The sequence below is a fragment of the Colias philodice genome, chromosome 14, assembly GCF_061535455.1.
Source record: "Colias philodice isolate Cphi_HAF_F1 chromosome 14, ilColPhil1 Martin Lab GWU primary, whole genome shotgun sequence".
In the NCBI taxonomy this organism is placed as follows: domain Eukaryota; kingdom Metazoa; phylum Arthropoda; class Insecta; order Lepidoptera; family Pieridae; genus Colias; species Colias philodice.
Window position 1 is genome coordinate 12,021,309 of NC_143099.1, and position 26,789 is coordinate 12,048,097.

General features: G+C 41.1%; 3 protein-coding genes across 3 annotated transcripts; 2 read left to right on the forward strand and 1 right to left on the reverse strand.

The window, feature by feature from the left end:
* Positions 1-628: 628 nt before the first annotated feature.
* On the forward strand, positions 629-1,657 carry Pfdn2 (prefoldin 2). The gene is made up of 3 exons (XM_089703147.1): positions 629-956; positions 1,046-1,187; positions 1,267-1,657. Exons 1-3 carry the CDS (start codon positions 820-822, stop codon positions 1,420-1,422), a joined length of 435 nt encoding a protein of 144 aa, XP_089559273.1. The 5' UTR covers positions 629-819; the 3' UTR covers positions 1,423-1,657.
* Mocs1 (Molybdenum cofactor synthesis 1) lies at positions 1,645-17,289 on the reverse strand. The gene is made up of 11 exons (XM_089703148.1): positions 16,816-17,289; positions 16,525-16,698; positions 16,327-16,435; positions 13,425-13,592; positions 12,789-12,952; positions 12,589-12,673; positions 11,699-11,762; positions 10,416-10,554; positions 4,813-4,923; positions 4,391-4,544; positions 1,645-3,243 (listed from the first exon to the last, which is right to left on the reverse strand). Exons 2-11 carry the CDS (start codon positions 16,639-16,641, stop codon positions 2,537-2,539), a joined length of 1,818 nt encoding a protein of 605 aa, XP_089559274.1. The 5' UTR covers positions 16,642-16,698; positions 16,816-17,289; the 3' UTR covers positions 1,645-2,536.
* Positions 17,290-17,493: 204 nt separating this feature from the next.
* LOC149483115 (uncharacterized) lies at positions 17,494-25,112 on the forward strand. Its single transcript, XM_089703581.1, has 15 exons — positions 17,494-17,834; positions 18,114-18,294; positions 18,372-18,573; positions 18,719-18,878; positions 19,102-19,257; positions 20,506-20,669; positions 20,829-21,237; positions 21,444-21,574; positions 22,102-22,325; positions 23,315-23,631; positions 23,667-23,791; positions 24,079-24,374; positions 24,472-24,587; positions 24,723-24,877; positions 24,943-25,112. The coding sequence occupies exons 1-15, from the start codon at positions 17,762-17,764 to the stop codon at positions 25,066-25,068; spliced, it is 2,835 nt and encodes a 944-aa protein (XP_089559707.1). The 5' UTR covers positions 17,494-17,761; the 3' UTR covers positions 25,069-25,112.
* Positions 25,113-26,789: the final 1,677 nt, after the last annotated feature.

The window sequence follows — 26,789 nt, forward strand, 5'->3', positions numbered from 1 at the left end:
TATCTTCTCGACATTATAATATAACCACAGTCTATCAATCACTGTTCACATAGACTAATATAATAAAATGGTAGACTTCAAAGTTCGATTATGCGGAAAGAATAGTATAATAGGGCGTATTCAGAAAGAAAGCTTGAAACTTATAAGCGCTTATCGGCGCTTGTCATGTTCATATATTATCTTCCTGTCAGTGCTGGTAACCCGCGCAGGAAAATATATGAACATGACAAGCGCCGATAAGCGCTTATAAGTTTCAAGCTTTCTTTCTGAATACGCCCATACATACGTAGTATATTATTATTAGTCTGTGATAATACTACCTATCAAGTATTGTCTTGAATATCCATCTTTCTATGCTTCATTGTGTAATAATAATTATACATACATATTTGGTTTTCGGACCTAAGGGCGTATTCAGAAAGAAAGCTTGAAACTTATAAGCGCTTATCGGCGCTTGTCATGTTCATATATTATTTTCCTGCGCGGGCTACCAGCGCTGACAAGCGCCGATAAGCGCTTATAAGCGCTTATAAGTTTCAAGCTTTCTTTCTGAATACGCCCTCTGAGGAATACGCCCTAAGCTTATATCTGTTAATTTGTCAAAGTCAAAAGTTGTTCAAACTTCAAAAGCAAGAAGCTTATGTCAAAAGCCCAATGATCATGATTCAAATTAAGATTCAAATATTCAAATTTCTAAAGGCAAAATATAACCTAACTTTATTGTTTAATCCAAAAAAGATTCATATTTGCGATATTTCTTGATCGGATAAGTGATTAATTAAATAAAAATAAACTTTTCGAATATACTAATCATTCAATATGTCTAAACCTGCAAGTAAGGGTTCAAAAGGCAAATCCAACGAAGAAGTTTTCGCAGGTTTCCAAACGCTCAGAAATGAACAAAGACAATTGGCTAATAAAATCTCCGAGTTGGAAATGGATTTAAACGAACACAAGTACCTAGTTACTTTATTATTTTCATACCTCGAACCTCAAGTACATCCAATCAAAGGGGCTTACTTACGTTAAAAAAAATTTGTTACAGGATAGTCATAGAAACATTGCAAGGAACAGACCCAAATAGAAAGTGTTTTCGTATGCTCGGAGGAGTTTTAGTGGAACGCACCGTCGGAGAGATATTGCCTGAACTGGAAAGCAACCGGGCAAGATTACCTGGCGCTATTGAGGTATAACCTAACAATTACTGCGTAAAAGTAAATACCTATTTCAATGTTCTTAGTATTTACTATACGTTTTGAATTTTAGGCTATAAATGAACAATTATCACGTAAAGGCAAGGAGATCAATGAGTACATCGAGAAGCACGACATCCGCGTGCAGCGCGGCGCCGAGCGGCCCGCCGAGGAACCCGCAGAAGAGTCCACCAACACCAAGTCCAATGTACTTGTAGCTACCGCCTAAAAATCATTCAACTCATATCTTATTTTGTGCTTGACTAAACCCCAAGTCTGCATTACAAGGCCTTTTTGAGATTTGTCCTGAAATTCTCTAAGTTTATTTTGCTTACATATTCTTATAAAGGTCTGATATTATGTCCTACACAAGTGCATTTGTATTGTTACTATCTTAGTTATTTATTTCTTGTATTAAATATAGGTAGTTGAGTTAAATAAATTGTCTTCATTTACAAACAAAAGCAGTTTATTAAAGAAGGAATGGTTTTACATCGTTTTAATTCCTACAATATATAATTATTTGATCACAACCATTAAAAATATATATGTATGTTTAACAATTTAAAAAGTGAATAAGTACACCTTATAAAAATTTAATATAATTGCAACCCTGTAATATTTACTTAAGGTATTAAAACAGTTTTTAACAAAAATATTTGTTTTTATTTAAACATCCTAAAATTAACTATTAATAACTCAGGCCCCGGAATCACAGACACAATAGAAAATCTATTGTGTCGTGGACCGATCGGGCCGTTCAGGGCTCAATGGGTTAACTATTACTATTTTTGTAACTTACACAATTCTAATTCTAAATATAGATATATAATATCTCTTTCTCACAATATTCATAGTGAATACTGAATACCTTTATTACTTATTCAAAATTAATTTCATCATTCTTTGATAACAAAGCATTCACAGTTTACACATTCAATGAGGTAACAATTCCAAAAAAATACAGTTACTTGAACTGAGACCCTTTTTGAAGTCGGTTGAAAATAGTTAATTTTCGAGATCTTTTAAATATCTTTTCCTTCCATTTTGACATTAATGCAACCAATTTCAAAAAGTTTCCCAATATTATTAAGTATTTAAAAATTTGAATCGCTTCGAAAATTAAAAACAAAAAATGAAAAAAATAGGATTTTTAGTTTTTTAAACATAGCAACATAATTTATCTGTGATATACACATGTAACACTTACAACTATACGTATATATTGTATATATATTGTGTAAAATTTATATAATTCTACACATAATTTTTTTTATGGAAATATAACATTACATAATAATATGTAAAAACAATGTTAACAATAGAAGATTTTAAACTAAAGCCTAGAGATGCATGAAATTGGTAGGCGCGTAGGTTTCGGTCTTGGCCTTGGCGGGCGTTTGTTCGCTCGTCTCGTGCGGCATGTGCTGGTCGTGCGCTGTGTGCGGCGCCTGCTGGTCGTGCGCTGTGTGCGGCGCCTGCTGGTCGTGCGGCTCGGGCGCGGCGGGCACGGCCCAGTCGCCGCCGACGCCGCCGCTCTTGCGCAGCACGCGCAGGCCGGTGATCGTCATGTGCTTGTCCACCGACTTGCACATGTCGTAGAGCGCGAGCGCGGCCACCGCGCAGCCCGTGAGCGCCTCCATCTCGACGCCCGTGCGGGCCGTGGCGCGCGCCTCGCACGTGAGGCGCACCCGCCCGCCCGCCTCGCCCGCCTCGCGCGGCAGCTCCACGCGCACGCGCGCCAGCTCCAGCGGCAGCGGGTGGCACATGGGGATGAGGTCGGCCGTGCGCTTGGCGGCCAGCGTGCCGGCCACCTGCGCCACGCTGAGCGCGTCGCCCTTGGGCACGGCGGCGTCGCGCAGCAGGCGCAGCAGGCGCGCGCTCACCCGCAGGAAGCACTCGGCCTCGGCGGCGCGCGCGCGCACGGGCTTGGCGCCCACGTCCACCATGCGCGCGCGCCCGCGCCCGTCCAGGTGCGACAGCGTGCAGTAGCCGCGCGCCGCCGCCCGCAGCGGCCCCCGCCCCGCCCCCCGCGCACCCCACACCGCACCTGCCGTCAGCCGCCTATCAGTATCATGGGCCTGTTGTTCTTGGCGCGCGCCAGATTCTGCATGCCTACAACACATCAGCGCCGTTGATCCGTTTACTGTTTTTAATTGAACACTTTAAAAGCTGAATCCGTGCGAATAGTTCGATCCGGGAAATGAATTTGTTAAATTTGGCAGTGATGAGATGTCCGGCCAGGCCCACGTTACGGAATAAGCAAAGTTTAGCGCGAGTAATTCGGCTTATTTATTAACTATCGAGAAATAGTGAATGATTGGCTATTTGACTGTTATTACAAAAATATATCAAATGTATCGGACGTCTACCATCATACCATGTCTCTTTGAAAGAAAGAAGAATTAATCATTAATGTATGTATTTTATTAAGATTTTTTTAACTGTGGATAACTAATTACAAAACGGAACAGGCACTCATAAGGCAATACATTATCAGAAAAAGCCATGTTTTTAGTGTTATAGTTGTTTGTATACCTACTAAAATCTGACACAGCACATTTTTAAAAATATTATATTTGTCACAGATAGAAAATTATGTTTAAAAAAATATTAAATGTGCAATATTTTTCCAAAAATCGTCAAATAAAGAAAAAACAATTAACATCAAACATAGTGTGTATGAACTATTGCATGATAGGTGTGTATAGGGTGATTTGAGGTGAATAGTTAAATATTACTAGATTTACAACTACTAAATGTTAGTGACAAAAGCGGCAAGTTGTACATGTGTACGGGAGCGCGTGTGCGAGTGCGAGTGTGTGCGGGCGGGCACGTACCGGCGTGCTGGGGCAGCTTGCGGCGCAGCGCGGCCCGCACGAGCGCGGCGAGGTCGCCGTCCCCCGCCCCCGCGCGCACCGCGTCCCGCAGCGACACCTCCGCGCGCCGTACAGGAGCGAGTATACGTACCGGCGTGCTGGGGCAGCTTGCGGCGCAGCGCGGCCCGCACGAGCGCGGCGAGGTCGCCGTCCCCCGCGCCCGCGCGCACCGCGTCCCGCAGCGACACCTCCGCGCGCCGTACAGGAGCGAGTATACGTACCGGCGTGCTGGGGCAGCTTGCGGCGCAGCGCGGCCCGCACGAGCGCGGCGAGGTCGCCGTCCCCCGCGCCCGCGCGCACCGCGTCCCGCAGCGACACCTCCGCGCGCCGAACAGGAGCGAGTGTACGTACCGGCGTGCTGGGGCAGCTTGCGGCGCAGCGCGGCCCGCACGAGCGCGGCGAGGTCGCCGTCCCCCGCGCCCGCGCGCACCGCGTCCCGCAGCGACACCTCCGCGCCGCCGAACAGGCACACCTGCGCAACACACAATGTAGCCAACTGCTTCGTCGACATAATATTCTCCGTTCGTCGATTTCGAATCAATTTCTCTTTTAAAATTAAGCGTTTAAATAAAGAAAATAATAATTATGACGTAGCTCTGACGACTCTTTTTAAATTTAAACAGTTTCAATTATTTATCTCTGCATCTTTCCAATAAGTCATATTCCATCTTATACTACACGCGAAGCTAGATAAATATAACGAGCATATAATAAGTTAGGTCGTGCATATGAGTGCTCACTTTAAGGTTTCCGTCAGCGGTGAGGCGCAGGCGGTTGCAGGAGGAACAGAAGGGCTGCGTCATGGACGAGATAAACCCCACGCTACCCGCGTACCCGTCGGCCTTCCACACCTAGCGGCGCAAGATACGATGTGTATATTATTCATATCCATTGTAAACTCAATATCTTGAACTAAGTTACAAATCAAGTTAATCAATTCAAAAAGCATCTGCAAAACTCGGTCAAACGTCGATCCAATTTATTAACCGACTTCAAAAAAAAGGAGGAGGTTATCAATTCGGCCGGTATGTTTTTTTTTTTTTTATGTATGTACACCGATTACTCCGTGGTTTCTGAACCGATTTACGTGATTCTTTTTTTGTTCGATGCGGGATGGTGTCGAATTGGTCCCATAAAAATTTTATTCGGATAGGCCCAGTAGTTTTTATTTTATGAGCATTTTTGTCTGTATTTGTAAATGTTGCAAGTGCAAGTTTGAAGTCGGTTGTTTTTAACGGTTGTTTTTATTGACTTGTTTTTTACTAGATTTCCGCCCGCGGGAAAACCCGCATAGTTCCCGTTCCCGTGGGATTTTCGGTATAAAACCTTCCCTATGTGTTAATCCAAGTTACCTTCTATATGTGTGCTAAATTTCATTGTAATCGGTTCAGTAGTATTTGCGTGAAAGAGTAACAAACACACACATCCTCACAAACTTTCGCAATCCTCACAAACTTTCGCATTTATAATATTAGTAGGATTTAAACTACTTTTTACATTATCTCTCTGATTAAACTTTTTAATTTATCTATCAAATTAAATACTTTATTAAATAAACTCGCGGTCCGCCCCGGCTTCGCCCGTGGTACATATTAAGCCTATGTTCTTTCTCAGGGTCTAAAGATTATCTGTGCCAAATTTCATCAAAATCGTTCCAGTAGTTTAACCATACATACATGTTAAAGCGTGGTTGTATTACGTAATTAAATACTGATATAATACTTTTTTAGACATCTTGACTCGACCAAAGTCGGTACAAGAATGACTCGCAACTGCAGACGACCGTTATTTATAAGACGATTATTCGAGTGGCGTGACTGTGTGAGTCAGCGCAGGTGTTATTTGTGTTGTTTTGATCGTTATTTTGAATATGACATGTAATATTATTATTATTTGATAATTAAATGATTATTAATACTTTTATCCATTTGATTATTATTAAAATAATTAATTAAGTTCTTCAATTGATTTACTTTTAAAATATAATTTTATCTTTAAATTAAACGCGCTAACACGGCCATTCTGAAAAAAGCTCGTGCTCTGAGCGGTAATTCAAAACTCAAAATATCAATGATATAATTCACTTCAGCTGGTGACATTCCGACTTGTTTTAAGTAGTACATTATATTCAAATTATTTGTTCCTTTGTCCAGTTGTCAGGCTAAACCACTGTCTGGATCCATACTGACAAGTGACAATCAGGTTATTATTATTTTCCGCCCAGTTGTAAGACTAAGTCACAGAAAACCCGTACAGACAAGTGGCATTCAATTCTATTATTATCTGCCCAGTTGCCAGCCTAAGTCACAGAAGACCCGAACAGACAAGTGGCATCCGATTATATTATTTGCCCAGTTGTAAGACTAAGTCACAGAAGACCCGTACAGACAAGTGGCATTAGATGTTTTATTATCTGCCCAGTTGTCAGACTAAGTCACAGGAGACCCGTACAGACAAGTGGCAGTCGATTATCATAATTAGTATCCATTACCGCTAACACGGTCATCTAAATTTGGCTTTGGTACTATTCTTACACGTACATAGGACACAATAGTAGTCTAGCAATTGCTTGTACTTTTCGCTTCATAGCAATCATTGTCGAGTATTATTGTGATTTACATAGAATTCGATAGTCCGGCTTGGCCATAGTAAAACAATAACACAAAACGTCCTCGTACGTTCATTTGAAATGAGTACGGCAATTTATCTCGTGATGTCAAAACACAATGTATTATAACACAAACATAACCGCTCGGCCAAACTGACCTTATAGAACACCATCACATCCATACGATGAACTCAAACTCAAATATTGATTTATTCAACTGGACTTCGCTTAGAAGCGTTTTTCAATCGTCAAAATACAGAAAAATAATAATTTACCACCACAATAGCTTACACTGGGCGCCATCGAAGGCACTTATTATTTGTGACATAAGCACGTCGTTCGCTTACCACAATTATTATTAAAGGCTTTAATATTCTGGACAACCGCCCGGATTGCACATCACATTATAATATTGATGAACTACATTACCGTTACAATATTCCACACCACAAACATTTACTTCACACAACGCACAAGAAAACACACATTGTGCGAGTTCCTTCATCCTTGATTACTTGAAGTCAATTCAATCCAATTTTTCGTAGATTGAAGTCCACAGTGGTATACTGTCATGATGGTGACAGTGACAGTTGCACACTGTCACGTAGTATGATGGAAGAATTTGTGCCAGCCTGCCAGGATTCCGAGTAAGGGCTGGTTCATTTTCTACTTCTGATGTTAAAGCGTGGTTGTATTACGTAATTAAATACTGATATAATACTTTTTTAGACATCTTGACTCGACCAAAGTCGGTACAAGAATGACTCGCAACTGCAGACGACCGTTATTTATAAGACGATTATTCGAGTGGCGTGACTGTGTGAGTCAGCGCAGGTGTTATTTGTGTTGTTTTGATCGTTATTTTGAATATGACATGTAATATTATTATTATTTGATAATTAAATGATTATTAATACTTTTATCCATTTGATTATTATTAAAATAATTAATTAAGTTCTTCAATTGATTTACTTTTAAAATATAATTTTATCTTTAAATTAAACGCGCTAACATACATGCGTGAAAACCATACATACATACATACAAACCTTTCCTCTTTATCATACACTAGCAATGCCCTGCGGTTTCACCCGCATAGATAGCGATATCGTTACAGGGAAAAGTCTACTATAGGTCGGACTATAGGTTTAATTTTTAATCACATGAAAATCACCTTTACCCCGTCCCGCACTACGGCCTTTTTTTTTTTTAGTGGGGAAATCTTTTATATATATTAGATACCCACGGCCTCCGGGGAAGGGGCCGTGGGTTATGTCGGATTCCTACCGACCAAAACCCCACTGTGTTCCGTCAAGACGCATATTGGTAGAATTCCTCCGTGACCCCCGCACTACGGCCTGCTCGAACAGTATACCTACTATTTTCTGTAGATTGACACTTTTAAAAATTCGTTATATCTTTTGAATGGAATATCCAATTTTTTTCATTTAAAAAGTATTTTGCTGGTATTGAAACAGTCTATAATAAAACATCATTTAATGGGATAAGGATTAATATATGTGTATGGATAACATGGTTTGATTACTGTCGGCACTTCTATTTACTTTGAAAACGTAAAAAAGTTGTTGTAGTAACATAACTACTGAAGATGGACATATGGTATCGCGGACTTTCTTGTAGATATTGATCCATTCTATAATACCGTAGAACATTTTTTTGTTCTATCTTCAATAGATTCCGCAGCGCACGCGATGACAGAAGTTTTATTGAGGATTTTTTTACACCTTGGGTTACATTATTGCATTTTTGGTAAGGATTTCTAATTTTTTTGAAAATGCAATATAGCCTATGTTGCTCAGTAAAGATGCAGCATTCTAATGGTGAAAGAATTTTTGAAATCGGTCCAGTAGTTTATGCGTGAAAACCATACATACATACATACTTACAAACTTTTCCTCTTTATAATATTAGTACAGATAATAATATTACCTTCACAATCGCCTAACAACGGTTTAGAGCAATTACTCCAGTCAGTCAAGACAATCAATTCACAATAATTCCAAAAGTTTTCAAACTTCGGTCAAGTGAATGGTACATTGGGATTTGGGACGACAATAAATCTCATTTTGCAACCTTGTCCGCAGTCCGGAACAATGTTAAAATTGAAATTAAATTATTATTTTTTGCTGTATGATCGTGGAAAAAAATCCAAAAGTTCTGCAAACATGGGAAAGTTTTCGATATAATATTTCATATTACGTATTAAATTTTCAACCAATCTAAGTGTACGGAACTTATGGATTTTTCCTGACTTATAGAAATTTTTGCGGCAAAGTAAAATTTTCCTCACGTATAGAAATTTTCCTGGCTTATAGAATTTTTCCTGACGTAAAGAAATTTTCCTGGCGTAGGTATAGAAATTATCCTTGTCTATAGAAATTTTCCTTATAGAATCCAACTTATAGAAATTTTTCCGACTTATGGCAATTTTTCCTGACAGAAATTTTCCCGACTTATGGATTTTTCCTGGCGTAGGTATAGAAATTTTCCTCACGTATAGAAATTTTCCTGTCTTATAGAAATTTTCCGGAGTTATGGAAATTTTTCTGTCTCAAATACAAGGAAATTCAAATTTTCCAGGCGTATATAAATTTTCCTGGCTTATACAAATTTTCCTGACTTATACAAATTTTCTAGGCTTATAGAAATTTTCCTCACATATAGAAATTTTCCTTGTTTTTAGAAATTTTCCCGACGTATGGAAATTTTCCTGACTTATAGAAATTTTTCCTGACTTATCGTAATTTTCCCGACTTATGGATTTTTCCTGACGTATAGAAATTTTCCTCACGTATACAAATTTTCCTTATATATGCATAAATTTTCATGACGTATAGAAATTTTCCTGACGTATATAAATTTTCCTGACTTATACAAATTTTCCTGACATACAAATTTTCCTGACATACAAATTTTCTTGGCTTATAGAAATTTTCCTCACATATAGAAATTTTCCTTGTTTATAGAAATGTTCCCGACGTATGGAAATTTTCCTGACTTATATATTTCTTTCCTAACTTATCGTAATTTTTCCTGACTTATCGTAATTTTCCCGACTTATGGATTTTTCCTGGCGTATAGAAATTTTTCTCACGTATAGAAATTTTCCTGACGTATAGAAATTTTCCTGACTAATAGAATTTTTCCTGACGTATAGAAATTTTCCTTGTTTTTCCTGGCGTATAGTCCTTTCTTATGGAAATTTTCCAGCTTATAGAAATTTTCCTGACTTATGGAAATTTTCCTGACTTCAGAAAAACTGTGAACGTTGTATAAAAAAACATAGCGGCCTGCTCCGGCTTCGCACGGGTATGAAATATATAGCCGGGCGGCCGGCCGGTACCGCCGCAAACGCTACGTGATACGTCTTTCCAATATACGGAAATAATTCAAGATTGACTGATCGATCCCCGATTAAATAAAATTGTATTTTGACGTTTGCCTGACCAAATTGGTCTCTCCCAGGTTTGACGAAAATTGTTTAGTAAAAGGCCGAAATATTTCATTTATTTGGACTTAAGTCGTTATGTCAGACGGCTACGGCTATTTTACGGATAACAATCTGGCAAAAATTTGCAATCTCGCAGTGTATAATAAAAAAGTGTAATATTTAATGAGCATGTGGAGGAAGGAAGGTGGAATTACTCCTACTAAAAGGGAGTATCCTCGAGCCTGGTGTACCCGACTGGCGGACTGGAAGGCTCGCGCACTCACCGTGGCGGTGCGGCAGGGCGCGGGCGGCGCGGGGCGCAGCGCGGGCAGCGCCGCGCGGGCCGCCGCCAGCGCCGCCGCGCCCGGCACCATGCGCGAGTCGTCCCACCGGTTGCCCGTGAACGGCATGAACTCGATGAACCTGCCGCACACACACGCATTCTATATCTTTAGGGCCGGCGCACATCGACACACTTGTCGTCATTCGCTTTGCAATTTTTCGAGAGATACACGTGTACATTCGCGAATAAAATGACGGATTGGGACATGTTATTGATAACATTACTTGTAAAAGAATAAGAGGAAATAAATAAGATTAAAAAAAAGAAGAAACAGAACATTTTGTGGTGGCGGTGGCGAGCCCAGCTCCTCGGTAATAAATTGTTGTCATTTGATTTTGAATATTATTATTTTAATGAGGAAAATGTCGATAATAGTTTGGCGATGAAAAATGCGCTACGCTGCGCTCCGTCATATCTACGCCGGCCCTTATACTTATTTACCTAATGTAAAATGTACTAGTCTATAGACCCTATTATAGCATCAATGAATATATGGAATACGAAAATACATGAAAAGTTATAGCGTAAGAACCACAGGAAAGTTCTTTGGCATAATTATTGCACACATCGGTAGTGCTCTATAGTCACCGAATCAAAAAAATCACGATCCACTCTAATCACTAATTGAATAAATAAATGTTTGAGTTTGAATGTTCCTGACACAATTTGAACAGTGTAATATGACGCAATAGCAACTAACCACCTACCAAATTTGTCGCCTTACATAGACGTATCTAATCTGTGGCCTTACGTCATAGAGACGTTACCTACTGGCTACTGTATTGCTATGACGCGACCTTGAAGTTTTACTCTGAACGCTCCTACAGAACTTTCACTTCAATAATTAGGTAGTTTTAAATGAAACCTAGTTTTAAATGAAAATAAAACAAATATTTACAGAGGCGTGATCTATTTTGGAAAGATGATTGAGAGAATTTTAATCCAGAATTTTTTTCTAAGAAAAAACAAAGTCAAACATCAAAATATGGTATTTATTCATTGCATGACTCTTTAAATGTGGTAACTTTATTCAAATAAGGTTAAAATTATAATAATGAACTAATAAAGCGTGATTATTTAAGTATTCTACTTTAAATTTCCAATGTTTTTATGTACTTCATAAATATTGTATGTCTTATAAAATTTTAGGTTGTAATTTGTTACCGCAAAGAACTATGTGAAATAGGATATTTTATAATAATTATATGTTTATTAAAAACGTACCTGACTTCCACATTTCGGTCTTTGGTAAACTCCACGAAGTCACACACCTCATCATCATTGAAACCTTAAACGAATTTTAATGTTTAAAAATAATTAAATAACAAGACACTATAGAAGTGCTATAATGTCATAATTGGTACAAAAACCACTGTCGCCAAAATCAACACATTTAAACCGAAAGCTAAATAGTACACACAAGTAAACTATGCCTTTTATTGGACAGCTTCATTTTAGTGAAAACTAACTTTATAAAATAAATACAGCATTTAATTAAGTACCCTAACGCACGGTTTTACGGTTTATTTTCGAATAACATCCCCAGGCACATGAAAACTAACTTTAAAAAATAAATACAGCATTTTATTAAGTACCCTAACGCACGGTTTTACGGTTTATTTTCGAATAACATCCCCAGGCACATGAGATGTTTTGTTTCTTTTTGCTCAGAAAAATACAAATTCGAAAAAATTTAGCTTTTCTACAGCAGAGGGTGTTAATTTTCAATAGATGTAACTTTGAACCTAAACACTTAGAAATAAGGTTGAAATTTGCGTTAAACGTGATAATAAGAACGGTCGACTGTGTCATTCATTGTTATTTAGATTATTATGGTGACATTCGTATTACTTGTAAATATTCTTTAATTTTAAGGAAAAACGACATTATTAAAAAAAATAATTACCGATGAAATGTTATTCCTTTATTAGTATAGCAGGATGAATTTCCGCATTGGGAAATGATGAAACGCACTATGTTTACACACGCACGTCTCAAGAGCAACTGAATAGCGACGAACGCACTGGTGGCTTGGAAGTCACCTGAGTGGCGACAAGGTCACGCGTGCTTACGACTTTTAGTATCTTGTTATTTTAGATTTCTATGGCTGTTACCTTTCATTAGGACTGTGTTCACTTTTACGGGACTGAATCCGAGTTGAAGCGCTAGATCGATGCATGCTAATACTTTTTGCAGGCCCTGTAAATATAGAAAAGAAAATTTTCAAATTGAGTAAAGGTTGATGCTGCCCTACGAGTTTTTCCTCCTAGCGGTGAAACCGCCAGAGATGTGCGGGGCGGGGGCGGGGGCTCACCGGGCGGCGCGCCATGCGCTCGTAGCGCTCGGCGCGCAGCGAGTCGAGCGACACGTTGAGCGCGGCCAGGCCGGCGCGCTGCAGCGCGGGCAGGCGCCGCGTCAGCGCCACGCCGTTCGACGTCATCGCCACCGTCGCGATGCCCTCCACGCCCGACAGCTCCTCTGCAACGACACTCGCCACGTGATACGCTGAACGTGCTCACGTATCGCTTGCCCGTTCATATTTATGTGTTTATCTCTTCTTGTTTAATCGATCGTACAATTGAAAGCCTAAGCCCTTTGCCTAAGCCCTAACCGCTTTGTTAAACATCCAGCTTTAACGTTAAATACGCCGTTTAATGAACTGTCTGTCTGAACTCTGATGCTTGGGCTATTCATGTAAAATAATTTATTACAATTTTTAATCAAAGTTTTTATTGAAATTGATCGAGCACATCGATGATACTATCTAATAGATTATATATTATGTATCTTAAATCGATAACTAAACCTAAATATTAATATAATTGATTTTAACATTTTTAACCGACTTCAAAAAAAGGACGAGGTTCTCTATTCGACCGTATATATTTTTTTAAATAAAATTATAGACGTATGCATAAGCAATCTGACAGAAAGGGTCGAACACACTTACGTATGATGTCGACGAGGTCCTGCCGCACGGTGGGCTCGCCGCCCGTGAGGCGCAGCTTGGTGACGCCGAGCGCCGCGAACACGCGCACGAGGCGCGCCAGCTCCGCGCGAGTCAGCAGCGCAGCGCGCGCGCTCAGCGGCACGCCCTCCGCCGGCATGCAGTACTGACCTGCACACATCCACACACACCACTCCGTTACCTTCACACCATCCTGTGCCACACTGCACTGGATGCAATCTGATAGTTGACATTCAAAATTGTACTATACATACATATAACACAATCAATAATAGAAAGGTAATTATTTGGTTAGTATTGAAAATAATTAAAATAAAAATTTCAATTGTTATTTATTAGTTATTACTTTATTAGTATACTAGCAATGCCCTGCGGTTTCACCCGCATAGCGATATCGTTACAGTGAAAAGTCTACTATAGGTCGGACTATAGGTTTAATTTTTAATCACATGAAAATCACCTTTACCCCGTCCCGCACTACGGCCTTTTTTTTTTTTTAGTGGGGAAATCTTTTATATATATTAGATACCCACGGCCTCCGGGGAAGGGGCCGTGGGTTATGTCGGATTCCTACCGACCAAAACCCCACTGTGTTCCGTCAAGACGCATATTGGTAGAATTCCTCCGTGACCCCCGCACTACGGCCTGCTCGAACAGTATACCTACTATTTTCTGTAGATTGACACTTTTAAAAATTCGTTATATCTTTTGAATTGAATATCCAATTCTTTTCATTTAAAAAGTATTTTGCTGGTATTGAAACAGTCTATAATAAAACATCATTTAATGGGATAAGGATTAATATATTATGTGTATGGATAACATGGTTTGATTACTGTCGGTACTTCTATTTACTTTGAAAACGTAAAAAAGTTGTTGTAGTAACATAACTACTGAAGATGGACATATGGTATCGCGGACTTTCTTGTAGATATTGATCCATTCTATAATACCGTAGAACATTTTTTTGTTCTATCTTCAATAGATTCCGCAGCGCACGCGATGACAGAAGTTTTATCGAGGATTTTTTTACACCTTGGGTTACATTATTGCATTTTTGGTAAGGATCTCTAATTTTTTTGAAAATGCAATATAGCCTATGTTGCTCAGTAAAGATGCAGCTTTCTAATGGTGAAAGAATTTTTGAAATCGGTCCAGTAGTTTTTGCGTGAAAACCATACATACATACATACATACATACAAACTTTTCCTCTTTATAATATTAGTATAGATTGCACTCACTCCAATAAACATATAAATTATTGTCTATACATATAATATTGTGTCATCAGTTTAGATAATGTTATCTTATAAGTTCTGAAACATAGGTTATGACCTTAGTCAGTAACAACAAGTTAGTCTAGAGTCTCCAAAATATTAAAGTAGGACAGAATCATAAACTTAAAATTAGATTTTATGTTATAACTAGCGGTCCGCCCCGGCTTCGCCCGTGGTACATGTTTACGTTTTCTCTACATAAGAACCATCCTCGTACTTCCAGGAATATAATAAAAAAAGAATTATCGAAATTGGTTCAGCCGTTCTCGAGTTATGCGCTTACCAACACATTTTGCGATTCATTTTTATATATAAGAGAAGATAAGAAAGAAGAAGATAACTTAAGAAAATTATAATGATTAGAGATTGATGAATTCATAATGCTTAAAAATTGTAAGTAAAAGTAGACTATTGAAATTGATAATTATAATTTCAATTTACAACAGAAAAATTAACAAGTACACTGTTATACAATCATAATTAAGTAATTATCGTCAATAAAAAAGTAAAGTCATAAGTATGACTGCTATAAATTACTAATTAAAACCTGAAGTTGTTTAAATTCCAACCAGTTTTTGTTTCCTTCCATAAATTTACATGTTTTACTTTATGAGTAAATGTACACTCATTACTTGCACACAAATTTTTTACAAAATATTATCACTACATAGTATAAAACAAAGTCGCTTTCTCTGTCCCTATGTCCCTTTGTACGCTTAAATCTTTGAAACTACGCGACAGATTTTGATACGGTTTTTTTTAATAGATAGAGTGATTCAAGAGGAAGGTTTATAATATGTATAATAACATCCATTAAATAGTGGAGAAGTACTGTTATTTTTGAGGTTTCTAATGTGATGTCGTAAAAAATTACATTTTTTCCACTTACATTGCAAACGCAGGCTGAACCCTACGAGTTTTATCAAAATAATGTACTAAGTATTACACACATTGAAAAGGTCTACAGAAAAGTCCGCGATGGTATATGTCTATCTCTCATGGATAACCCACAATAACTTTTTTTTTATCATTTACTTTTTACGACAAATAATGGCTAATTTTCGAAGCGATTTTCACCAATACAGCATTAATCCTTAACCAATTAAATACCTTGAATACATTGTTCATTTAATATAGATCTCCCTTTACACCGTATGATTTAAGTGAATATTTTCGAAGATATTACAGATTTAAAAATTGCGGGACGTAGCGTTTGCGGCGGTACCGGCCGGCCGCCCGGCTATATATTTTACTAGCTTACCGCCCGCGGCTTCGCCTGCTTTGTCTTAAACCTAATAAATTATATACTAAAACCTTCGTCTTCAATCACTCTATCTATTAAAAAAAAACCGCATCAAAATCCGTTGCGTAATTTTAAAGATTTAAGCATACAAAGGGACATAGGGACAGAGAAATCGACTTTGTTTTATACTATGTAGTGCTACCCGTGCGAAGCCGGAGCGGGCCGCTATGTTTTTATATACAACGTTCACAGTTTTTCTGTAGTGTATTTAGTATCAGCATTGCACCCGTGCGAAGCTGGGGCGGGTCGCTAGTAAATAATAAATCAACTTAGTAGTATAGGTCACAGTTTTAGTTTACTTACAGCGGAGGTTGCATCTCTCTGTCAGTGAAATCCTTAGGTAATCATGTCGTCGACCATGAAGATCCATTAGAGGGGGTTCCTTATTGCTTTTACTTTGAACTTCTACATTCTACAATATAGAAAGATAACAAATACAGTTCTGATACAATACAGTTCGGTATCTATAAATCAAATAATTCCCGATTTTATAATACATACATCACTGAAAAATCTTTTGTATTGGAATGCTACCGACTTTTTCGTTAGACAGGGTCTTGCGTTTATTCCAATAGAGTAGAGCGGTGAAAAGAACTGCGTTTGCTTCACTAAATTCATATTTAGGTCTTCTTTTGATATCCAAATCTAACTTCGTTTTGATAAAGCTTTTATCTCCTGAAAATTTCAATGGATCAAAATATAATAAAATATATTTAAAAAAGGAAAAACTAGATAGCGCAGGTAAAATTCGAATCTGGTGTGAAATTGATAAGAAAAATAAACTTTAGTAACCTTATATTTTGATAAATAATTTACATATGTATTCTATAATTTGATACCGCATCACAAAAATGAGACACTACGAAATTACACAGACACGCTAAGCAGACACGACTTATTATTTAAGTACACTGTCTGTCTTCTTGCTGGTTGCTGGTTCAATATGTTACAAGTTTTGTTACAAGTTGAAAGTTGAAACATTGACATTTTCTTATCAAACAGCTGCGAAATGAATAATGACAGACAGACGTCAGACAGGTGATATGATAGAGACCTCAAGAGACACCCGTATCCACCCGTATCTGTATAATACATGTATAATATAATATACTCGAGAGACACTGTCACTGCCACTGATAAAGATTCAAAACATGGAACTGAAATGCACACCCAAGCACACTTTGCAGTCTATTGACTAGATTAAGAAATTAGTATTTATTATTTCTCTTTAGAAAGATCATTCTTATAAATATGAAAGATCATAGATCACAACCAAACTACCTATCCGAAGAGAAAAATTCTATGTCTACTGTGAACTGTAGATAACGTGTTTTTTTGTGACAATAAATTTTAAAACCTCTACTTGTTATTGCTATTCTTTGATAAATGTTGATAAATGCTCTGTGGTTAAAACGTCTTATCACTTATCATTTGTCAATTGTCGTTACCTATTTCGATCGTCAGACGTCAGTCGTCAGATATGTCAAATAAGTCACTTTGAATTTGAGTTATTCATATTTCTAATTATTTGTATACCTACTGCCTACAAATTTTAATTTTTGGTCTGTCTGCAAATCAGAATTTAAATTAAAAATTCATTTTAATTCTACGAATATACTTAGTTAAATATCTTTGTTATTAATTTAGGTTAATATAGGTTAATCAAATGTATTTTATCACCATTGTATTATTTATTAATTGTTATTATTTATAGGAAATATTGCTATTAATTATTACTATGGCCCTTTTCCCGGCGTATTCCGATAATGAAGGGTTGAAAGACGGACAAAATGCTTTAGCTGAATTACCAGGTATGAAATAGTTACATAAACAAATTATGAAATTATTTATATATTAATTAATAATTCCCATTGGATTTCTGTAACGAAGTGATATATATATATATATAATATTACACAAACTCTTATTACACCTACTAATTTAATAAACAATTTAGAGTGATTTTATCATTTTGTTTTATCTTAGCTTGGCATCAGATGATATTGTGGTCAAGCATTCCCCATTGTCAATGAAACAAAAAGATTACAAATGTTTCAATCAATAATAATTATACACGCTTGCATTGCCAGTTCCAGAGGCCATGGAAGTACAGTTGCTGGCAAGTGATTCAGAGGAGGAAAGAACAATTTCTGTTAAAAGGAAGTGTGAATCAACTTCTAGAGATTTGTGTTCTAGTGACTTTTATATTGATTGCAAGCTGGATCGTGGCAACCTGCGTGTCTCTACACTTTACTATCCAGGCAGGCCACAGTAAGTTTATGATATTGTACTGTTATTATTCCAAAACATTTTGAATATTTTTCTAAATCATTATATTGTCATTCTAGATATAGTTATATAAATGCACTAAGCGGGGGTGTAAAGAAGGCATGCAAAGATAAAGGAAACAGATGGCGGCGTTATTATTCAAAGCATTTACAAGATGAGGATGATAGCAGTGAGGCTGTGGAGAGGCAGACTGCATACCGCAAGCTGCTGGCAGAGACACCACACGACCAGATGTTGTGGGAAGCCTACATCGATTTCCAGGTATTTTATGATTAATTATTTTTGCCTTTAATCTATGATTTTTTACACAGATATTTTAGAGTACTTACTTTCCGACATTAGGTATACTTTCTTAATGTATAAAAATTAGAAATTGTTACATATACACAGAACATATTTGTTACAGGAAATGTGTGTTAGTGTGGAGTCTGCTTTAGAAGTTGCTCGTGAAGCTGCAGCGCAACTGCCTAATTCAACTCGATTAAGAGACAGGCTGTTCGCTTTAATGAAAGCTGCATTGTCTCACAGACAGTACCTTGAAGGTCTTCGAGACATGCTCGTCGAAGGTTAGTGACCTAGTATGCTTAAGTTTTTAGATGTCAAAAATTACCGAACAACTACTTCCACATTGGAAGCTATGACAAATTGTGTAGTTCTATTTCGTTGACGACTACTATCACAATACAACATGCAATACAAAGATTAAAATTTTGCCAGAATAAATATTGATTGTTAATATTGTTTGTCAATGATTGTTTAGTGAAATAATATGATGACATTGACTGGCAGAGAAGCGCATGAGCGTGCGCACGGCGGTGTGGGCGCGGCTGGTGGCGGCGGCGGGCGCGGGGGAGGGGGGCGCGGGGGACGCGGGCGCGCTGGCCGCCGCGCTCGCCGACACGCGCCCGCACGCGCCCGCCTACCCGCGCCTGCTGCACGCCTACGGTGAGCACTGCACTCTATATTTGATAGTGTCATTTTTTCTTTTTTTTATTAACTAGAATTTTTTTATTTTTTATATTTGCTGATTCTTTCTAGTCTCGGTTGAAGCCATAGAAATCTAAATAACAAGACACTAGAAGTCGTAAGCGTGCGTGACCTTGTCGCCACTCAGGTGATTTTCACATCACCAGTGCATTCGTCACTGTTCAGTTGCTCTGGAGACGTATGAGTGTATACATGGTGTGTTTCAGCAATTCCCATTGCGGAAATTCTTCCACAAGTTGTAATTATACTTATAAAGGAATAATATTTCATCGGAAAATATTTTTTTTTAGAAATAATGCCGTTTTTCCTTAAAATTATAGAATATTTACAAGTATTACGAGTGTCACCATAGTAATCGAAATAACAATGGATGACACAGTCGACCATTCTTATTATCACGTTTGTTCGTATTGGAGCAAAAAGTCTCATATACTTAGGGATGTTATTCTAAAATAAACCGTAAATTCGTGCGTTAGGATACATATTCAAAAGCTTAATTTAATAAGTAGTTAAGTTAGTTTTCACTAAAATCAAGCTGTCCAATAAAAGGCATAGTTTACTTGTGTGTACTGTTTAGCTTTCGGTTTGAATGTGTTGATTTTGGCGACAGCGGTTTTCATACGAATTATGACATTATAGCACTTCTATGTGTCTTGTTATTTAGATTTCTATGGTTGAAGCACACCCCGGACACTCCATACAAAATTGTCGTTTTGACACACTAGCATTAGACATCTGTAAACAGTATAAATGTGTGCGTACACGCTTGGGTTGGTAACGCGATTTGAATTTACATATTATATTGTACCTTAGAGCTTAAGTAAATTAATATTAATTGACTTACCTTATCTCGTCACTTAGTAAACTAAAAACTGTTCTGTTTGTATCAATTATTTAAATACAATATCTAACCATTTTTATGTATTTTTTTTCTATTAAGAAAAACGACAATCACATATAAAAAAAAACACAATTTGATCAATGTTGTCAGTCTTCGCTGCGTATCGTCCTTGCGGTAAGTGCTAGCCATATTACTCGTGATCGTGCGGGGTGAGGTAAGTGTTTACTTTTGGCGGGAAGTGGAGTGTCCGTTCTGTAGCGTTAGATACTATTAAGTATTTTGTGGGTTAAAGTTTAAAATAATATCATTTATAAATCTATAACACTATCACAATAACCTATTACAAAATGACTGTACGCCGTCAGGTGCGCAGCTGCGCGCGGCGGGGCTGTGGGAGCGGCTCGTGCTGGCGATCGAGCTGCTGGTGGCGATGAACTTCCCCCCCTCCGCCGTGACCTTCCCCCCCGCACCCCCCGCGCCGCCCGACGCGCTCCGCAACGAGCAGCGCCTGCAAGAGCTCGAGGATAAGGTAGCGCAGCTATAGCTTACATTATTTGTATCATAAAGCCATTCCTTTATTCTTTCACTTTTACTTTATATTTTGTTTTGACTATTCTGGTAATATCATAACTCAAGTTTCAAAGCCGTCGGTCGGACAGACTCGATAAGCATGTCGTGTCCCGCGCAGGCGATAAGCAGCGGGCTGCCGAGCAGCGCGGTGTGGGTGCGCGTGGAGCGCGCGCGCGCGGCGGCGCACTGGCGGCCCGCCGCGCCCGGCCCGCCGCGCGGCCCGCCGCCCGCCGACCCGCAGCGCGCGCCGCTGCCGCACGACGTGGCCGACCTGCTGCAGCCGCACGCCGCGCCCGAGCTGGCGCTGCGCCTGCTGCTGCTGGCCAAGGTGCCGCTGCTGCCGGGCACGCAGTGGGGCGCGCGCCTGCTGGGCGAGGCGGACGCGGCCTGCGGCGAGGCGCTGCTGCCGCTGCTGGCCGCCGCGCGCCGCCTGCCGCCCGCGCACCCCGCGCGCCCGCCGCCCGCCGCCGCCGCGCGCCTGCTGGCCCTGCTCACCGACCCGCCGCACTACTTCAGCGACGACACCGGTACCGCTCTATTCTACTCGATTATTCATACACTTTCGTGAACACGCGCGATTTGTTACGTCGAATGGAATAATAAGTACCTAAAAAACAAAACTTAATTTCGTAATAACTTCAAAAAGTATCAGGGGATGCAGGGGACAGATTCTGATTTCGGCGACCCCTACTTTTCGAAAAATTATTTTTTTATATGATTCCCTGTTTGGCAGGCTACGAGAGCTGGGTGCGCGCGCTGTGGGACGCGGCGTGCGTGGCGGGCGGCGCGGCGCGCGAGCCGCTCGCGTGCTGGCGCCTGCGCTGGCTGCACGCGCGCGCGCTGCTGGCGCCGCCGCACGACCAGGTGCGCTACAGTGGTGGACGTTTAATTAGAAACACGTAACTCGATGAAGTAGTCATCGAATTCATTTAACATTTATGTATTAACGTATTAGAGATTAAGTATTATTTCATATGTAATAGAACACCCGTTTATCTAGTTTTATAAGAAATTGCTTAATTTTAATCAAACGTTAGCTTAAATTAATAAAATTAAACAACTTTAAGTGAAGTCTGATTTCCGAGTATTTTCAGTCTGGACAACAAATTAGAAACAGCATGGTTCGAGTGTTCCAAAGTCAAAACCTGTTGAAATGCCGCAATTATTTTTTTCTTCTACAAATATTTGCACCGTTTTTTAAACATTCTATCTAAAAGTTTCTGAAAATTAATTAACTTTGCAGTAAAAATGGGTTTCTATTACATATGAAATAATACTTAATCTCTAATACGTTAATACATAAATGTTAAATGAATTCGATGACTACTTCATCGTGTTACGTGTTTCTAATTAAACGTCCACCACTGTAGCTCGATATGAATATGTCGCAGGAAGCGGGTCGGCTGCGCAGCGAGGCCCGCTCCGTGCTGAAGCGGTTCGCGCCCGCGTCGCCGCTGGCGTTCGCCGAGTTCGCGCTGCTGGAGCAGCTGGCGGGCGGGGCGGGCGGGGCGGGCGGGGAGGGCGGGGGCGGTGGAGCAGCGGCCGCCGCACACGCGCTGCGCGCCGCCATCGCAGACCCCGACCGCCCCACCGAGCACGCCATCTATGTCGCCAGGTACACTGGTTGGGTTTGTTAAGGGGACGACTGACGACACCTAATTGAAGTTATTTGAGCAGTTTTTTAAGAAAAGATATTTATTCTAGCCCATCAAAAAAAATATATGTTAATATTCATCATATTTCGCGAAGACCGTGAACGGACTCGATACATAATTGGACGAAACGGCTCGATAGAAAATAATTGCAAAGATTGGTCTTAAAATCATCATTAAACGATTCTATGTCTTTATTTTTTTGACGTACGGGTCTGAATTTTAAAACACGAAGTCGACATATTCATACCTGAAACTCTAACGAGTCATATTTCGCATATGACCCACACTTTTCCTTAAAACATAATATATTGCACGCCTCATAAGCGAAGCGTTGAGGTGGGTACTACTGTCACTTCGCGCAAAACATCTGATTTTTCAAACTTAAAATGTCTTTATGTATCATACATTGCACTTGTAAGATAATACATACACACACATATTAAGAAAAAACACTATTTTTAACGTTCATGATATTTTTGATGTCATTTTTGTTATTTAAACTAGTTAAAAAACAGTTTAAAAAAGTTCTGTCTTGGACGTCCGTGTGTCTGTATGTGCGGATCCTTTTTCTTGTTAACACGATAGCGACCGAAATACTTTACTAATCGAGTCTTTTTTTTTCTCTTACGCTTGAGTATGCTCAGGAATGGAACCCTTTCATTTTTCAGGGTCTGATTCGATGTGGTTTAATTGTTATTAAATAAACAAAAATAATAAAAAAAAATTATGAGGCGTGCACTTTTGGATTTTCCAAATTATTTTCTTATTATTTTCTTCTACGACCTGGCCCCGCCAAGTAACAGTGATATTGCGCTCTCGTTTGCGCACACTGTCCAATTGTATGGGAGTAAACGAGGCTGCGCGTCGTGGGCTCTAGATCTATTACAGAGTGCATTTTTTTCCAAAAAAGTGAATGTCATATACGTAACATAGGCGTGTACCGTTGCAGCGCGGTGCGGGCGGTGTGCGGCGCGCGCGCGGGGGACTGCGCGCTCGTGCACGCGGTGCTGCGCCGCGCGCCGCCCGCCCCCCTGGCCGCGCCCGGGCCGCGCCTGCGGGACGCCGCGCTGGCCTTGGTGGGTTGCTCCTTATATTCATTCAATCAATTTTCAATAAAAATGGTTTTTATTTATTTCAAACTTTTCTATTCTACCTATATGCCTTTTTGGTATTACTTTTATGTTGATATCGAGTCGCGTGTAATATTCAGTGCGAGGAGCGCTGCGCCGCACTGGAGCGGTCGTTCGAGTCGTGCGGGGCGGAGGGGTGGGGGGAGGCGTGGGGGGAGGCGTGGGGCGGGGCGGGCGGGGCGCTGCCTGCGGCGCTGGCGCCGGGCGCGGAGCAGTGGGCGCGCGCCCGCGCCGCGCTGTGCGCGCCCGCCCGCGCGCTGCAGCTGCTGCACGCGCTGCCCGCGCGGGCCGTGCACGTGAGTCCACCGCGCCCAAACGAGGACACATTCATTGTAGTCCTACATACTAAACGACGACGTTTATGCTGTTTAGAATGGTTTATTAAGGTTAAGCGAATGTACAGTTCTAAGAAAACGAACTAATCTATTATTTTATGCCCGTCGTAATAAGTTTAGATTATCGATTTCTGACTCTACTATAGTTTATAAATTGTTACGAAACATTAATCGAATTAAAAATCTAAGAACATGCACGTTCCGTGTCCACCGTTCCAATAACGAGATGAGCGACGCGCCTTGTGCAGGTGCACCACACGGAGGGCGCGGCGCTGCGCTACCACGAGGAGGCGGCCGCGGCGCTGTGCGAGCGCGCTCTGCCCGCCCCGCTCGCCGCACGCACCGCGCTCGCCGACCTGTTCCCCGACAACGCCTACCTCGCGCTCGGTCTGACGATTATGCTCTATTCACTCTTGTTTATATTCTCTTGTCAAATATTCAATACAGAAAAAATATTTTTCGCGATTTTCTCGGTTACACCTTTGAGATATAATTTTCGCTTCTTCCTCGTCACTATTCTTCTTTTCTCTTTACAATTTTTTTAGTAGCCGTCGAGCCATTTTAATTAATTAAAATAAAAATTCAAGTGATACATTGAAAACATATACTTATCGACTAATGTTCACGTTGGCAGCGTGCAGCGGCGAGGCGGTGTGGCGGCTGGGCGCGCCCCGCCCCGCCCGCTCCCCGCGCGCCGCCCTCGCGCGCCTGCTGCCCGCGCTTCTGCGCGCCGTAAACTCGGACTTCGCCCCGGCCGGTGACGCTCTACTATTTATTTTTTTTATATTTTATTCGTGCACCGGCGGGTCGTTTAACGCATAAATTAATTTCGTACTAACGATCATATAAAATGTTCACCCATCGAGTGACACGTAGCTCGTCGCGTTCGCAGACGCGGAGCGGGCCGTGCGCGCGGCGCGGCGCGCGAGCGGGCCCGGCGCCGGCGCGCTGCTGTGGGCCGCGCGGCTGGAGGTGGAGGCGCGCGCCGCCGCGCCGCGCCTGCCGCACGCGCTGTACGCCGCGCTGCAGGCCGAGCCCCAGCACAAGGTGGTTACCGAAGCGCGCTGCCCCCCCTCCCCCCACCCCGCCCCACTCACTCTCCCCTGTTGCAGTGGCTGCACGTGCGCGGCGCGGCGTGGTGCGGCGGCGAGGCGGCGGCGCTGGCGGACGCGCTGCTGGAGCGCCAGCTGCGCCTGCACGCGCACCCGCTCGAGCTGCTGCCGCCGACGCTCCCCTAACGAAGCCCTCCACTCGTTTTATGAATAAAATTTATTACACCCTTGCTGAACGTTTCATTTATGTCCTCTTTTGGGTACCACGATACACGTGCAACCTCTGGTCTTACTTTGATCGTCGGGTACTGTATTTGTATTTGTACCATTGCGAGCAAGTACACACATCATATTATAACTTAAATAATAGTAAAATGATATATATCAATTGTGAAATGATAATGATAATAGTCAATAGATAATTAATGTACTAACATAGTAATTAAGAAATTACTAACAAGTGGACCTATAATGTTCTGATAATAAATGAATTTGAATTTATCAGTCACGGTGCAGTCACGTCATGGAGTAATGCGATGATTTTGGCATCTTTGCCAAAGAAGTTTGACTTCTGACACGTGTGCTCGGAACACACGCTCTTTTTTATAATAAAAATCGAAATAAAAGTGAAACAAGTGAAGTGTGTGTTTCCTTGAAAAATCTAAACTATAAAAGGTACAAAGTACCTAAAAATTACGTTTTTTAAAATTATCTTTAATATTAATAGGTATCGACACAGGGTATGGAGGTAGTATCGAGTGAGGGTTTGAGCATGGAAATATACAAACGTATCGAGTAGGTAGTTAGGTACCTACCATAGATTATATTCAACAGCATTATATTATAGTCTTTAGCTTTTATTGACTCTGTCAGGAAAGTCACAATATTTAAACAGAGTAGAATAATTTAGAAATAATATAGGAAAAAAAGTGCTGCAATACGCGTGCCCTAACAATCGGTATCGGGGAAATATCAAGCCGATGTGTCCGCACTAATGTGTGCGAGAGCGCTGCGCGGCGGGCTCGCGCTGGCCGTCCTGCTGCTGACTGTCGCTGGCGGTGAGCGCCTCTGACTTGTCCAATCCAATGCTGAAGCTGATGGGAACACGGCATCCCTTTCTAGAACTGTTGTATACCTATAATTTTACTATATTAAGTAACATTAATTAATAATCCACTTCGTAATCGAATTCAGGATATGCAGAGCGAGAGCACCACGACGACGATGCAAATAGTGAGAGTGAGGAGGAAAGCGACTCCGTTCTATACATGGTAAATAACGCAGGCCACGGCGTCGTAATATTGAATGCTTTATTAATTTGAGAATATTTTGTTTATTTATTAATTTTCGTTCGTTTTTTTAATTATAGAACGTTTTGTTGACATCATAGCCTCCATAATAAGAATCGTTTGCGACGTCAGGTGATAATAGAGCACGCAGACGGTTGGCGGTGCGCGGGCTCGCTGGTGTCGCAGCGCACGGCGCTGTCGACGGCACGGTGCGCGCGGCCGCGGGAGCCCGCGCGGGACCTGTGGGCGCTGGCCGCGGCGCTGCTGGCGGCGCGCCCGGCGCCCGTGGCCGGCGCGTCGCGGCGCGTGCTGCGCGTGGCACTCGCCGGGGACGGCCGCGACCCCGACGACCCCGCGCTCGACCTGGCCGTGCTCGAGCTCGAGGAGCCGTTCGGCAGAGGGGTCGCCGCCCGTCCCATATTCATGGCCACCGACGCGAGTGTGTGTCGGACGGGCTCCAGGTGCTACTTCGCTCGTCTGCTGCCCGGCTCCGATGGCCGCGCCGACGTTCGAAGTTTACGATTGCGCGTGGTCGATCTCGAATTGGTTCCGGACGACCGCTGCGCTGCAGATGTACCGCATTGGGCGGCTTCGCGCAGTCGGATGTTTTGCTTGAGC

What these genes read in the sequence shown, in the direction of transcription:
- Mocs1 (XM_089703148.1), bottom strand. Translation starts at nt 16,641, where the DNA reads ATGAATTTAGTGAAGCAAACGCAGTTCTTTTCACCGCTCTACTCTATT. An exon ending in GAACACAGTCCTAATGAAAG is followed by an intron (nt 11,763 to 12,588) that starts GTAACAGCCATA and finishes AATTCGTTTAAG; the next exon opens with GTTTCAATGATGATGAGGTG. An exon ending in CCGCTGACGGAAACCTTAAA is followed by an intron (nt 4,545 to 4,812) that starts GTGAGCACTCAT and finishes TGTGTTGCGCAG; the next exon opens with GTGTGCCTGTTCGGCGGCGC.
- Pfdn2 (XM_089703147.1), top strand. Translation starts at nt 820, where the DNA reads ATGTCTAAACCTGCAAGTAAGGGTTCAAAAGGCAAATCCAACGAAGAA. An exon ending in ATGGATTTAAACGAACACAA is followed by an intron (nt 957 to 1,045) that starts GTACCTAGTTAC and finishes AATTTGTTACAG; the next exon opens with GATAGTCATAGAAACATTGC. An exon ending in GATTACCTGGCGCTATTGAG is followed by an intron (nt 1,188 to 1,266) that starts GTATAACCTAAC and finishes TTTGAATTTTAG; the next exon opens with GCTATAAATGAACAATTATC.
- LOC149483115 (XM_089703581.1), top strand. Translation starts at nt 17,762, where the DNA reads ATGGCCCTTTTCCCGGCGTATTCCGATAATGAAGGGTTGAAAGACGGA. An exon ending in AAGCCTACATCGATTTCCAG is followed by an intron (nt 18,574 to 18,718) that starts GTATTTTATGAT and finishes TATTTGTTACAG; the next exon opens with GAAATGTGTGTTAGTGTGGA. An exon ending in CTCGGACTTCGCCCCGGCCG is followed by an intron (nt 24,588 to 24,722) that starts GTGACGCTCTAC and finishes TCGCGTTCGCAG; the next exon opens with ACGCGGAGCGGGCCGTGCGC.